The 15,292-nt window shown below is 37.6% G+C and overlaps 1 protein-coding gene across 1 annotated transcript; it reads right to left on the bottom strand.

Moving 5' to 3' along the window:
- Window positions 1-2,106: 2,106 nt before the first annotated feature.
- On the bottom strand, window positions 2,107-15,264 carry LOC306868902 (alanine aminotransferase 2-like). Its single transcript, XM_079415363.1, has 11 exons — window positions 14,706-15,264; window positions 13,034-13,123; window positions 10,936-11,044; window positions 10,558-10,691; window positions 10,229-10,472; window positions 9,545-9,624; window positions 7,193-7,329; window positions 5,719-5,893; window positions 5,381-5,536; window positions 4,763-4,875; window positions 2,107-4,194 (listed from the first exon to the last, which is right to left on the bottom strand). The coding sequence occupies exons 1-11, from the start codon at window positions 15,009-15,011 to the stop codon at window positions 4,095-4,097; spliced, it is 1,644 nt and encodes a 547-aa protein (XP_079271489.1). The 5' UTR covers window positions 15,012-15,264; the 3' UTR covers window positions 2,107-4,094.
- Window positions 15,265-15,292: the final 28 nt, after the last annotated feature.

Genomic DNA, 15,292 nt, shown 5'->3' with positions numbered 1-15,292 from the left:
ATCCTGTCTGTGTCGCAAAACGCAATTAATTCTAAAAGCTCTGCGAATTATCCTCGCACCTTCCGCAACAGGTTGCTCTCGTAAAAACGGGCAAGACATGGCTGCGACAGACTTCCCTATCTCCTCCGCTTATAAAGCCGCGATCTAATCCTGTTTACATGAAATAAGCCTGCTCCCGAGCAGGTTTAGGCTTGCGCACCTGTTGCTATGACAGCAAGTCCAGGATGAGCGTCGAAGAACCAAACGATCCAAGATCATGCCAAATCGTCAACAATCAAATCCAGCTAACTGAGTTAGCGACGTACGAAGAACGAGCCCCTGGTTTGTAATCTTTTCTTTGTGTTTTTATGGTAACCAATTAGCAACATATAAATGTATTGTATTACCATGTGGACTCTGATTGGACGGTTGAGATGTACTCATGTTTATGTAATGATTTGTTTGAATTAAGATATCTCCAAATACATTCTCACTACTTCTTTATGAGGTTGAAGATATCTCCAAATGAACAGGTAGTGGTAGTTATTCTGTTTTTGATATCATCTTTTAATTTCTGACTAGTAGTTATTGCAATAGTGACTGTATCTATGTAAATATTACTAGTAAGCATTCATTAGATATAGCAAAGGTGGAAAGTAACGAATTACATTTACTCGCGTTACTGTAATTGAGTAGCTTTTTTGTGTACTACTAATTTTTAAAATCTGTAATTTTACTTTTACTTAAGTATATTTTATTTGAAGTATTGTACTTTGCTACATTTTAAAACACATTAATTACTGAGTAAAAAATAAATAAAAATCGCTCCCTGGAAACTACTGCAGTATATAATGGACGCTAAAATCAGAAGAAAGATGCAGATGGACAAGACAGGTGTTAGTGGTGCAGACCCAGCTGAAAACCAAGAAAATGAAGTGAACCCCTGGCCATGTTTATGCTCTATTATGCAATATAAGATGTGTTTGCCTAGGGAGACCAAACTAGCAGCTTATAAAATCTCGACATCAACCCTTCGCAAGCATGTAGAGGTAAGGCAGAGGATACTGGTACTTAATAATTAGATACTAGTTCCTATTTAATAGATACTAGTAATTATTCATTAGGTACTAGTACTTATTTATTAGACACTAGTATCTTTTGTAATTACTACTAGTAACAATTCGTATCATACTAGTCAAATCTGTTTTTTTACTCGTCTTATGTTATGACTAGTCCAAATGGCTACAGTAGCTCAATTAAAAAAAATTACTAGTAAAATAAAAAATGTTACTAGTAACATTTCGAAAAAGAACTAGTATCTATTGAATAAGTAATAGTATCTATTTAATAGGTACTAGTATCTAATGAATAAGCACTAGTATCTAATCAATAAGCACTAGTATCTAATTAATAAGCACTAGTATCTAATTAATAAGTACTAGTAACTTTACAAAATACACTAGTAGCTAAAGAATAAGCACTAGTAGCATGAAAATAGATACTAGTACGGCTTATAGATTAAATGTTAACACGGCTTGCCATAGACGGTGTGATTGAGAAAATTAATTGGCTACAAAGAACACCAGAGGGCAGTAAATCTCCATGTTACACCGTGACCTATAATGACATTTATTGACTGAAGTCTGCAATTCAAGAGATGCAAACAGGTAAGGGGGAAAAAGGTGAGAACATTGCACGGATCGGGGGCATGCTCCACACGGAATTTATTTTAAAGATATTTGCATGCTCATTTATAGTTACTTTAAGGTATTTTTTAAAACATGTATTACCTTATGTCCCAAAATAATTTTTCACAAAAAAAAAAAAAAAAAAAAACCTTTTTACAAAAATCAAGATTGAATATATTTGGTCAAAATCCCATGTTATAAAAGATGAAGTGCTATGCAGGCCATTTAAGACAATATTGGCTGATTAGACGGCAATGCGGACCCATAAACTTAGCCACCATATTAAGACTTTTAGAACAAGTTTGACAAACTAGCAGTTGCCAAGGGGTAATCAGTCTTACTTTTCCAATTCAAATAAGACTAATCTACCTTTTCATAACTGAATTTAAAAAGTTGACCAGTCTTGAAGAAAAACAATTAGATGTCTTAAGACTTGTCTAAACAGTTTATGCAACCGGTCCCATTTCTTTATTTACCCTTGTAAGACACCCCCACCCCAAATAAAATACATTTTGTGTTGTTACATTCTAACTGACAATTGACATCTGAATGCAGTGCTAAATAAAAATATATTGTGTCTGGCAAACACAAGCCAAATACACTAAAGCGATTATCCTTGTTAAAAAAAGAAAGACAAAACAGATGCAATGCATTTTAACAGTCTCCATAAGTTTAATATTCATTTGAAAATACTATATACAATGTAACATTGGGCCAATTTCCAAATGTCTGTAAACAAAAAACGCATAAGAAACAAAGAAGCTTTTAAAAAATTCTATATTACAAGCTAGTAATGCATGTAGGGAAAACTCATTTCACTAAAAGTTCATATGCATGAATAAAGGCACCTCATATGACGTGATAAAGTTCAGAGGATGCAAGAAGGCATTAATATTCATTCACTGTTAATGACTTTCACATGAAAGATGAGATGTCAGAAGGGGGGAGTTACAATGGAGTCAACTTTGGCACTAATATCTTTTAAAAGCTAATATTTCATTTGTACATACGACGGACTGTCTGAAAAGAATGGGGTTGCACCATGAAGCTGGTTTTGCTGGCTAGCTTACATTTGTTTTGCGTCATCCCTGGGTTTTATGTACCATAAAGGTGGGGTGATTTTTACAAATGCTCATCGCCATAACTTACGATACATGGCTTTCATGCTCTGTGGCAGGACCAATCAGCTGTGAGCAAAGTGATATCTTTGGCTAAGCAATCAAACAGTGATGATTATAATTATTTCATTATTTATATATGGAGTACATAATTACACCCTCACTCTATTACACATTTATACTTATTATCTGTATATATTTATTGTATTAACTTGTTATATGCAATATAAACTTTACACTTAACGTTTAAAGCTTTAATGTTCCAGTCGCAGTGGAATTCTATATTTTTTTGAGTACACAAATGAATCGGTTTCACTTTCACTGATATAGCCAGATGTTTTCTTCAGTTGTCCCCTTTTGAGGACAACTCTTTATTCTTGCAGTGGAAGTTTAAATTCTTACTATTTGCTCTAATTTTCTCCCATGAATTCAGGATGAAGGTCTGAGCTGACAGAGGAAATTGATAATCAACATGATGGTATTAATAAAGCCTGATTGGATTGGATTGGATTGGTTTGGTTTTCTGAACTTGAAACCAATCCTGTAACTCAGAGTTTGTTCAGCTAGCTTCATGGTACAGGCCCCAGAACTGATTCAAACAGCATTATGTTTAATATAGTTCAAAATAACTTGCAACATAAAACAGTCAGAGACACATAAATCTTTTCCTTAGCCACAATCTTCCACAGAAACGTAACTTGTGACTAAGCTTGTCATTTTGTAAGATAAAATGTTTATGTACATTGCATGGCAATGAGTGCAACTAAGGATGAGGACAAGTCAAACATTAAGAGAGTCCCTCCTTGTAAACATTCCAGAACCAAAACAAGTGTTCGTCACAGCATCATCCACGCTTCCCCGTAACCACCAAAGGAAAAAAAAAAAAACAACGAAACTTGCATCAGCCAAAATGGTTTTGAATAGCTCATATAAGGCGCTACAAAATAGTTTCAAGAGAGCTATCATCAAGCGAGTGACGCATCAATCTTCACAATTTAGTTCCTGGTTTGGAAAGTTGTTAATAAATGTTTGTAACGGAATCTCATGTCTCATGTTAGAGGGTGTCTATTTACTATGCACCCTGCTGCAGATATGATTTAAAGGCAAATTTAACATAAGAAAATGTACCATTTCCTCTAATGAAATATTCAAGAGTAGTGTTATATGTCTGACAGAAACCATTTTCATTAAATCAGGTCTAAAATTAGAATAAAAAAAATACTTAACACTACCTTTACAGTTTAAATGAGTAGTTAGTGCGTTAAGTAGCGCTGGACTCGCCAGTTTATGTTTTGCAAATCAGATCAGATTAGGTCAGGTCAGAGTACTCTTTGAGGAAACTGATGTGGAAATCTCGCACTCTGCCAAGAAGTACCTTCAGCTTCTCTATGGATGGCAGGATTGTCATTCTGAAATAAAGACAAACAGAACAAAAGTTTAAAAAAAATAAAAAAAATAAAAGTAATATAACAGGAAAAAAGTGCCTTTAACTCAGGGGTGCCCAAACTCGGTCCTGGAGGGCCGGTGTCCTGCAGACTTTTAGCTCAACACACCTGCTGGGAAGTTTCTAGTATGCCTAGTAAGAGCTTGATTAGCTTCTTCAGGTGTGTTTCATTGGGGTTGGAGCTAAACTCTGCAGGACACCGGCCCTCCAGGACTGAGTTTGGGCACCCCTGTTTTAACAGGACACTGGAAACATTGATATCACACAATATTTTGAATAGTAAGGGACATAATTCTCAATTTTCTGGACCATTTTATTTATCTGGTTTAAAAACACCACAGAATGTGACTTTCCTGTGGTGTCAGAAAGATTGTTCATGACATTTTCAGCTCAGGCCATGAAAAAAAATAAAAAAATAACAAATACGTCAGATTTCAAATCATGTTTTCCCAGAAGGTCATGGAGGAAAAAAAATAAATTATATATATATTAATATCAAATAAAATGTTAATTTATTTGATCATCAAGTTTACCTGAAATGATACGTTCCATCTTTCTGTCCAAAGCCACTACCAGGAACAACGCAGATTCCTGTCTCCTCCAGCAACCTCATGCAGTAAAGCATGTCAGGCTGCATTCCTAGAGCCTGCCGACCAAAATCACAGGCGGATTACAGACACATCCTCAGTGACAGCTCAGACTTTGCATTTCTGACTTTCTTCTGATTTCATTCAACTTTGAGTTACAGAACACAGAAACTTCATTCCAGTAGAAGAGTGTCTTAAGTGGAAACAAAAGTTACTATCTGTAGCAAACTACCATACTGCAAGCAATTATCCACGCAATTCTTAATGAGTTAATAAACAAAGTAGTGTAGCTAACATTTATATAGTTCTTAAACAGCATAATTATACAGTTGGATTTAGTATTTAAAGTTAGAGTACTGGACAAACTGTGCAGAACTAGTACTACTGGTTACACCCTTCCTAATCAGATAACACTTAGATCAGTGGTGATGAAAGGAAGTTTACACAATTCACTGTGAACAGTCTAGAGTGTCCTGGAAACTAGTGGACAGCTAGGGTCACAATACCAAAAGCAAATAAAAGTCCACTAGAAAGCTCAAGTTCTGCTGAAGTAGGAGCACTTGCCTTGGCTTCCTCCACTGCCTTAGGAGGGATAAAGATTTGAGGGAAGGCATACATGGCCCCCTGGACAGGATTACACTTGATTCCTGGAACTGCATTCAGGATCTGCTCAGTTAGTTTAGCTTTTTCTGCTAAAGCACCCAACACTGCTGATTTCTCCTGAAAGAGATCAGACAAACACAATCACGCCTAGTCAAACCCAAACATTAAAATTCTTCAGGGCTGTTTATGTAATAACAGGTTATTTATGTGTAATATTTAGAGGTTCATATACTAGAAGCCACATAACAATGAAGTTACTGTCAGTGCCAGAGCACAGCCTGGTTTACTCCACGACTAACCTGGTGGAACTGTTTGAACGTGTGCTCTTCTGGTTGAGGAGGGTTGACAATCACATCCATTGCAGCCTGGCCAGCCAAGGGGGGACACAGACGAACTGATAAAAGCTTGACCAGCTGGGCCTTGACCTCAGGATCCATGTTGATCACCTCCATATATCCACCTCTGAAGCCACACCTGTGGAAGGACATGGACATGAGTTCTCAGAGCTGTAGGACAAGGTTGCCACGTTCATCAGCCAAAACATAAATATTTGAGTTTTTGTCAGAGAAACACTCAATTCCAGTCAGGCCACATTCCACATAAAGTATCAGGGGAGTCATTTGGACTTTTGAACAACCAAACACAGTTAGAGGAATGGGTTTTTAACAAATATTAACAACAGTGCTCACTGGACTGCCATTAAAACTTTACCACTTCAGAGATGTCCTTACAAATGCCAGCTTGACACTGGAGGTGGTGGATATTTCTACATCCCATCTATTTAAAATTGCAAATTACAAAGCCAGACGATGTCTAAATATGTTTTAGGATACTGTGGTTATGTGATGTGAAAGTGTGTGAAGGGTCAGTGAAAGCTGATCTTAAGGAGGCCATCTCAAGTTAAGGTGCAATGCTGACCCCTGCAAAGGTTCAAGAATAGGGATACTCACTAGTGGTCGACCCGATATTGTTTTTTTGACAGCTGATATACAGTGGTGTGAAAAAGTGTTGGCCCCCTTCCTGATTTTAATTTTTTTTTGCATGTTTGTCACACTTTAATGTTTCAGATCATCAAATAAATGTAAATATTAATCAAAGATAACACAAGTAAACACAACATGCAGTTTTTAAATGTTTTTTTTTTTTTATGAAGGGAAAACAAAATCCAAACCCACATGCCGCTGTGTTTTGTGGACTGAAAAGTGAAGACTTTGGAGTGGCCTAGTCAGAGTCCTGACCTGAATCCTATTGAGATGCTGTGGCATGACCTTAAAAAGGCGGTTAATGCTCGAAAACCCTCCAATGTGGCTGAATTACAACAATTCTGCCAAGATGAGTGGGCCAAAATTCCTCCACAGCTCTGTAACAGACTCATTGCAAGTTATCGCAAACACTTGATTGCAGTTGTTGCTGCTAAGGGTGGCCCAACCAGTTATTAGGTTTAGGGGGCAAGCTCTTTTTCACACAGGGCCATGTGGGTTTGGATTTTGTTTTCCCTTCATAATAAAAACCTTCATTCAAAAACTGCATGTTGTGTTTACTTGTGTTATCTTTGATTAATATTTAAATTAGTTTGATGATCTGAAACATTAAAATGTGACAAACAAGCAAAAACAAAAATTAATCAGGAAGGGGGCCAACACTTTCACACCACTGTATATCTGATATAATTAGTTATTCACTTCGCTTCGAACGCATCAGCCAAACAGAAAAACTTATCGGCTGATGCCGATATTTAAAAAATGCTAAATATCGACCACTAATAATACTCACTCTCCCGTGTAGCCTTTGGAAGTGGAATGGAAGGAGACGAGCTCCACACTGTTGAAGTACTCGGGACCCATCTCATATAGCACCTTCTTGAAGGAGTGGAACTGACAGTCAGGAGCATACACATTGTCTTGATACACCTGCCAGCAACAGTACAAATCAACATTGAGTATATATTGGTCACATGGAAGTCAAATGCATTAAATCAGAACAGGATTTAGGCAGCTGAGGCATACATACTTCAGTAGCACTTTATTTTACAGTGCGTCTACTTCCCTGGTACATACATGGTAAATATCTTGTACCTACAGGCAAATGAGTGGTAACACAAGGTACTTACCTGAAGTGTATGTACATGGCAACAAATAAGAAACACAACTCTACTTAACAGTCGTACATGCATGGTAATTAGTTTGTACATACAGACAAGTGTGGGTAAGATGGTAACTAATTAGATACTTTACTGTACTTGCTAATGTATATACATGGTAAATATGTAGAACTTACGGACAAGTGGGTACAAACAGGCACGTCCTTACAGTATCCGTATATGGTAACTAATAAGACACATTACTGTACAATGATACTAATACAATGTACTAATGATATGAACATGGTAAATATGTAGCACCTATGGAAAAATGTGCTATTATGTGGTAACAAACAAGACACATACTGTACTTGCCTTGGTATACACTGTACGCTTGGTAAGTCCTAACCTTACCTAATAAAAAGAGTACTGTGTTTCAATTGCTTGTGTAGGACTGTTAATGCTAAATTGCTCTCCACAACAGTGCTTACAAAGTTTGAAGAACTGGTAATGTGGTAACAAACAAGACAAATACTGTACTTGGTATACATGTGGTAAATATGTAGTACTTACAGACAAGTGTGTGTTAATGCCAAATTGCTCTCAACAACAGTGCTTACAAAGTTTGAAGAACTGGTAATTCCTGTGTAATGTTTATGTAAAATGGTGCAATTTATTTTACAGTCCTAATTCTATATACTTACTATGTATGTACTGGTGTATGTACCTATTAGTTAATGTACAGAATAAGTTATGCGGTACTCAAGTTGGGGGTATAAACATGGACCAAGGTACTTATTGAGTAATTGATGGTACATAGTAAGTATATGGAAATAGGACTGTAAAATAAAGTCATCATTCAAGCAGTCAATCAAGGTTACGTTATTGAGGAGACCAGAGTCTGGGGGGGGATCATGCATCATTTTACATAAACATTACACAGGAATTACCAATTCTTCAAACTTTGTAAGCACTGTTGTGGAGAGCAATTTAGCACTAACACACACTTGTTTGTAAGTACTACATATTTAACACGTGTATACCAAGTACAGTATATGTCTTGTTTGTTACCACATAACAGCACATTTTTCCGTAGGTGCTACACATTTACCATGTTCATATCATTAGTAAGTACAGTAATGTGTCTTATTAGTTACCATGTACGGGCACTACCTGTAAGTGACCGTTCTTACCCACACTTGTCTGTATGTACAAACTAATTACCATGCCTGCAGGACTGCTGCATACAGCCGTGTTTCTTATTTGTTACCATGTACATACACTTCAGGGAAGTACCTTGTGTTACCACTCATTTGCCTGTAGGTACAAGATATTTACCATGTATGTACCAGGGAAGTACACGTACTGTAAAATGAAGTGCTACCCATACTTCTGAATAGTTTCACACTTAAATACACACTACCATGCAAACTTTTGTAGTCAGTACAATTATTTTTTAATGTTCTTGACAGACATCTCTTATGCTCATTAAGGCTGCATTTATTTGATAAAATACAATAAAAACAGTAAAACTGTTAACAGTTATTACAAATTGAAAATAACCATTTTCTATTTTTAAACGAGAAGCTTTCATGTAACTCAATCAGTACAGCATGGTGCTAGCAACGTCACAAGTATGGGTTTGATTGCCAAGGAATGCATGAGTTGATAAAGCATATACTTTACGAGTCACTTTGGATAAAACTGTCTGCAAAATGCATAAATGTAAATCTACAATGTAATTTATTCCTGTGATGTCAAACCCAAAATCTTAGGAGTCTTAAAAATAAAATCCTTCTAACACACTGATTTGGTGCTCGAGAAAGATTTCTTGCTATTATTGTTGTTGCTTAATATTTTTGTGGAAACCATGATACATTTCTTAGTATTCTTTGATAAATAGAAAGTTTAAAAGCAGCATTTATTTGGAAAAAAATACTGGCCTCAAACATTTGAATGGTAGTGTATGTTTAAAAATAAACTACTTCTAGCTCAACTCTCTCTCATTAAAATTGTAAATGCAAAAGGGCACAGATTGTGATTACCTCATCTGACATAACAAAGAGATTCTCTTCATAAGCAAAGTGCAGGACTTCTTCAATGCATTTTTTATTCTGGACCTGGCCTGTAAAGAGTAAACAGGGATGAAGGATGTGAGATGACAGAATTTAAAGGGATAATTCACCAAATATATAAAAAAATAATAATAATAATAATAATAATAATAATAATACATCAACATGATCAAACCTAGCACAATGTATCTTGACATGCCTTATCAGTGATTTTCAAACAAGAGATGCATGAACACATATTTAGTTTCCCTCTTTGATCAATACGGATCAAACGGACTCATTCTGCAATCCAGATTTCATCAACATCCCAAGAACCATCACAACACAGTATCACTCCAAACATCATCCGACCAATTTGAATTCTACACAAAATATTCTATAATCTAATACATTTTACATTCCATATGCAATTTTTAGTTCCTCACACAAAGCTATGAGCTTCAGAAGACTTGGAATATTGCCTACAAATCATATGGAAGTAATTTTAGATCTCATCAGCATCGGCCCCCACTCACGAGGGATCATGACTGGAAAAAGAACATGAGGTATTAAAAGGCACATGCTCTTCTTTCCAGGACACCTGCTATTGGATTCAAACAAACACAAGGGCGTTATGTTTCCTAGTACATGAGAATAGCTTTACAATATACCTACCAGTAGGGTTGCCAGGGTTAATGATGCAAATGACTCTTGGCTGACAGTGCTGTTTGGCAGCCTGATAGGCTCTATGAAGTTCATTGATGTCCAGGGCCCAGCAGTTATCCTCATCTAAGTAGTAGTTGACCTGTACCGCATCCATCTCTGAGATCGCAGCAGAGTAAAGCGGGTATTGAGGGATGGGGATCATTACACCGGTCCGAGAAGAATCTTTTCCAGACACCAGTAGCCGCAGAATAGTCTTAAAAAACAAAGTTTGGTTTTGTTAGTAATGTAAGCCAAGTTACCCGTCAAGACTTTTTGATTGTAAACATCCAATTACTTACCATAATGCCATCACTAGCCCCAGTGGTGAGGTAAATGTTTTCCCAGTCTGAAGGAACTCCTTCATCTCTTTGCTCTATGTACGCAGCGATGTCTTTACGGATGCACTCCACGCCGGGGCTTGCACTATACGACCCTGTGACAGAAACACATGCGTTAGCACTCATAAAGCACTTACTGCAGCAAAACACTGAATGGAACTGAGTGTTATGATACAGGTCTATTGTTTCCCAGCTTCCTGAGAACTGCATGATCTGCAATAACAGGGGATTATGGATGCTTTCCAATCGCTACACTGTAAACTGAGTTTTATATATTGTTTTATATCATGGCCTTAACCAGTTTGAACAACACATCCTCAGAGAAACAAACGCACACACCGAGACTGTGTCCCCCACAGCCCTGCAGGATACGCCGTGCTCTCCATTTCGCATCCTCTGGGAAACTGGGGCTGTCCATCAGCTCAGGGAATGTGCAGAGAGCCACCACCTGCACAAATGAACACACAGATGGAACACACTCTTATTTGTCTGCAGTCAGTGAGTGCAATTTGAAAGGTTTAAGAGCAAATACAGATAAATGGTCTCTATGCATGCCTACGGCCTATGTATTTCCACTAAAATCTCAATGCTAAAAGTCTATTATATAATTATTCAAAACAACTAACTGCAATTGACTCATTCGGATTCTGGCAATATTTCTTTATGCATTGTGCTGTAACTTCTAAGCACAATGTTCACAATGTTGAATCAGCAATCTGAGCTGGAACTTTGCTCCCAAATATAACAGAGCCCAGGCCAGATGGCTGGTGGAGTCCAGTCCCTCCCAAAGTTTCCAAGCCATAATAACCCATACAGGTCAAAGGCAGCTTTCCTTTGACTCTCTTTTGCTTTATGATGACATGAACTCAAGAATCATATGACCACACTGACCAGAAACTATGACTATCATGCAAAGCTGTGTTCTGTTGGCTCTCAAGAAAATGTATTTCACAAGTCTCAGGCCATCACAAAAGCTTCTGTCCAGCTCATAATAGGGCCTTTCGCACTGCTTTAGTTCCAGAACTAAAAGTACAGTACTAAAGTACGATTTTGCACGAACTATTTCCCAGTACCATTTAAAGGGTTGCATTCGCACTGACAGTGAGTACTAAGAAGTGACGTAAGCCGGTAGACAGTGACATCATTTGTACGCGGCGTTCAACAACGTAAACAAAGAAGAACAACGTTAACAACAGGAGGATGGAGGATGCTGTGATTGGACCTGTGTTTTTGTTGTGTCTCGTGTGTTTCACAATAATGGACATGGGATTTCGACGTATACGTCAAGCTATTGAAAGAACGGACAGGAGGACTAAGAATCTCCAACGATAACTTGCAGTGCTACATTTCATTGAGGCTGATAGAAGCACAAAACGCCGTAGACGAAGTCTTCAGGTAAATGCCGTTCATAAATGCTCTCAGTATGATACAATGTTTACACAGTATATGTTTACACAGTGTTTTAAATCATGGCGGGTGAGGGCATTTTCGTACACGTTTAGCCAATCAGCGTACACTTACGTCACGCATAGTTCCTAGAACTGTTTTAGACCCTACTCTGAAGTAGGAGCTAATTTAGCTCCTCCTAAAACCATTCCTAGTTCCCGCGGTGCGAACACGCCAAAAAGTGGGTAGTTCCACAGTTAGTTCGGGTACTATGAAAAGGTTCCTGCGGTGCGAAAGGCCGTAATGAAAGGCTGGATCAACTTTGACTAAACTAGGCCAATCATAAGAGACAGTCTTCCACTGGAATTTGCAGTGTGTTCCAAAACTGTGAGTGGACAACAAAAGCAGCTTTTCTTTCATGCCATACTACAGTGAGCACAAACTGGACTCCTCATTAACCTGAATAAACGTGTTCATGCTAAAAAGTTCACTGATTTTATTTGTAGGTTCAATGTTGTTTTTACGGTCTAAATGAGCTGAAAAATCTGTTATGTAGTTTCAGGAGCATTGCATATATAATAAAAAGACATTGTGTTGTGGCACAGTGAGTGAACAGTTCAGGGGAACCAAATATGCATGCTGTAAAAATAGGAAATAATGTGCTTCATTTAAAGTTGTGATAATACTGAAGTAATGACAGATCTTTTCTTTTGTATTATGATCATCTAAGTTAAATGTATTATTGAAAAAGAAAAAATGTGAGCTGGGGTTTGGATCTATGCATTTGCTGTTGATTGGATTTTGAGATGTGGGCATTACATTTAAAAAGTGGTGGTGGATGCATGTGAGCTTGAGGGTGGAGGGTTTAAGTAGACTAAATGATTGGAGAAGTCCAGCATAGGTCACCTAAGAGAAGTCTGTTGTTTCACTGGAAGATTGAGTTTTGACATTTTTATGCTGATTTTAATACCAAAATAACTTTTAAATAAAAATATTAAATTTATTAAAAAGTTGACTATGAGACCAGAATAATTTGTGCATTTTTGGTTACCTGTCTGAGGAAGGTGATTGGCTGTTGTCCCATGGCATGTGCATCACCAATGTTGGCTTTGATGACTTCAGAGAAGGGTTTTGTACCACCCTATAAGAAAATAAGAGAGGTGTCCATTATGTGAACAACCCCATTTACAATGTCACAAGTCTTGCCCAGAATTCATGTTGCAAACTAGTACACATCAAATAGACCTGTCCTAACAAGCACGTTCTGTAGGGAAAAGATTATGTCTACAATACTGCAGTGAAAGCAAGTGTTTATCTGGACATGTGCAATTAGGTTTGGTCATGAAAACTAGGTGTATCCGCTGTGTTACATTTGTATAAAGCTAAGGTTGTGAAATTAAGTTGTAGAACATTTTGTTCTTTAAATCAGGCTACGTATCATGACCTACTACAGACATAAATCAGAACTTTCCTGTCACTTTCGATGACAGCAAAATTGATTTTACATCATTGTTGTCCTCAGATATTCTGTACCATCTAGTCACATGCTAAGGGCATGGCAACACAAAGTTCAGCAGTCAATCAAGGTTATGTTATTGAGGAGACCAGAGTCTGGAGGGGATCATGCCCTTGTCAGAGGTCTAGAAGGCACCTGTTCAGGGGCTATAAATAAAGCTCCCTTCCTAAGTGCTCATCTGTCATTGCTGAGCATGTAAGCTCAAACATACTTCTACGTCATGGTGAAGAGAGTTAGATAAAATTACAGCTGAATGGTCAGCATCACAGGAATCAGGCAACCTTGTTGCATTGCTTTGATAATGGCACTGCAAGTAGGTCAGAAAGTGGACTGAGCACTGCTCTATTCAAATCAACCATCTTGGACACAACAAGAAAGGAAAGAAAAATAATAAAGATGTGTCACTACAAGGCATGCAGGGTGGATCGTTTTGCACATTACTTCCAACCACCAAACACATTTGGCATGAAAAGCAGTATATCCCTAAGGGGATGTCCTCACATCTATTGAGTAACTAACGTAGAATTAATGTTACTGCCAGTTTGAATATTTCCTATTTTAGTTATTCAAGAATTAATTTTTCCTCCAACAATTTCTTTACAATTTTTAATTTAAAATATTTTAATGTATTTAATTCCACCAGTAGCATTTGTGACCAAAACCTACTTGAAGTTGATGCTGTATTTAACAGTGTTAGTGTTGTCTACTATATATGAAATGTCAATATTTCATAACACAACTGGTGTAAATGAGCAGAGAGGTTTCCAGCTTAACCCTTTGAACGATTATGTTAAGTGTCAAAACTCCAGAAATGGAAGCATGTTAAAAAAAAAACATTAATTCAACAACCATATTTGATAAATATAATATTTAAAGGCTTTATTATGAACGTATTTTTAATATGACTCCGCCTCACATAAATCATCACTAAACATATCAGTAGTCAGATGTGTGACCAAAGAGAAACACAAATTTATATAATGAGCCTATGACTCTAATTTTTGGTTTTGTTTTCTTTAAATGAAAATATATATTTTTAAATTTTATTGTGTATTCTATGGTGTCTACCTCAGCAATTTTTACTATTATAACACTGGTTACAACTGTGAACAGGAATAAAAAATATATGTTTTATTTGACTGGGGTGATCAAAAGCAAACATATACAAACATGTAGCTCTGGGATGCTGAATTTAAAAATTTCTCACCTCCTCCAAGTATCTCTCGATCTCTCCAGCTTTGATGACGATGGGTCCTCTCACGGCGTACTCCACAGCTTTCACCTGCGGGTTCAGTGTGTCCATAGTCAGGGTCTTCTCCCGCATCTTCCCGCCGAGGCGCCCAGCAGACACTTTAGCCTCGGCGGTGATGAAGCGCATCTGGCCGCACTTCTCCACGGACGGACCGTGGGATTTGTGCCGCACCCCAGTAAGAGAAGTCAGTGTTAAGGGGGTGCACTGATCGAGAGCTCCGGCGATCAGTGATCGAGCTGCCAGCGACTGCAAGCGATGCATTTCTGCAGGAAGTCGAGTCTGTCTGGAGACCAAAGAGCGAGGATGCGCGTGAAGAGGAGACGCTGCTGTAAAGATACTGTTCTTCTAACCGCCAGTTAAAGCAAAGAATAAAATTAACAACAAAAAAGCGAAATCACTTCAGAAAACGTTTCTTCTATACGAGGCCGTATATTAAATACTTAACTGTAACGTTACCACGCTCATCAGAGAATCATCTCATCGTCTACTATCATCTAACCGGCTATCTTTATGCGCTTATTCAGCGCGCTCATGTTTCTGTT

Source organism: Barbus barbus, assembly GCF_936440315.1.
Source record: "Barbus barbus genome assembly, chromosome: 1".
Taxonomy (NCBI): Eukaryota; Metazoa; Chordata; class Actinopteri; order Cypriniformes; family Cyprinidae; genus Barbus; species Barbus barbus.
This window is presented reverse-complemented; position numbering and strand designations above follow the sequence as displayed.

Coding starts and splice junctions, on each gene's coding strand:
- LOC306868902 (XM_079415363.1), bottom strand. CDS start 15,011: ATGCATCGCTTGCAGTCGCTGGCAGCTCGATCACTGATCGCCGGAGCT. Junction 5,537..5,718: donor CGTTCAAACAGTTCCACCAG/GTTAGTCGTGGA, acceptor GATCTCTTTCAG/GAGAAATCAGCAGTGTTGGG. Junction 4,876..5,380: donor AGGCAGTGGAGGAAGCCAAG/GCAAGTGCTCCT, acceptor TTTGGTCGGCAG/GCTCTAGGAATGCAGCCTGA.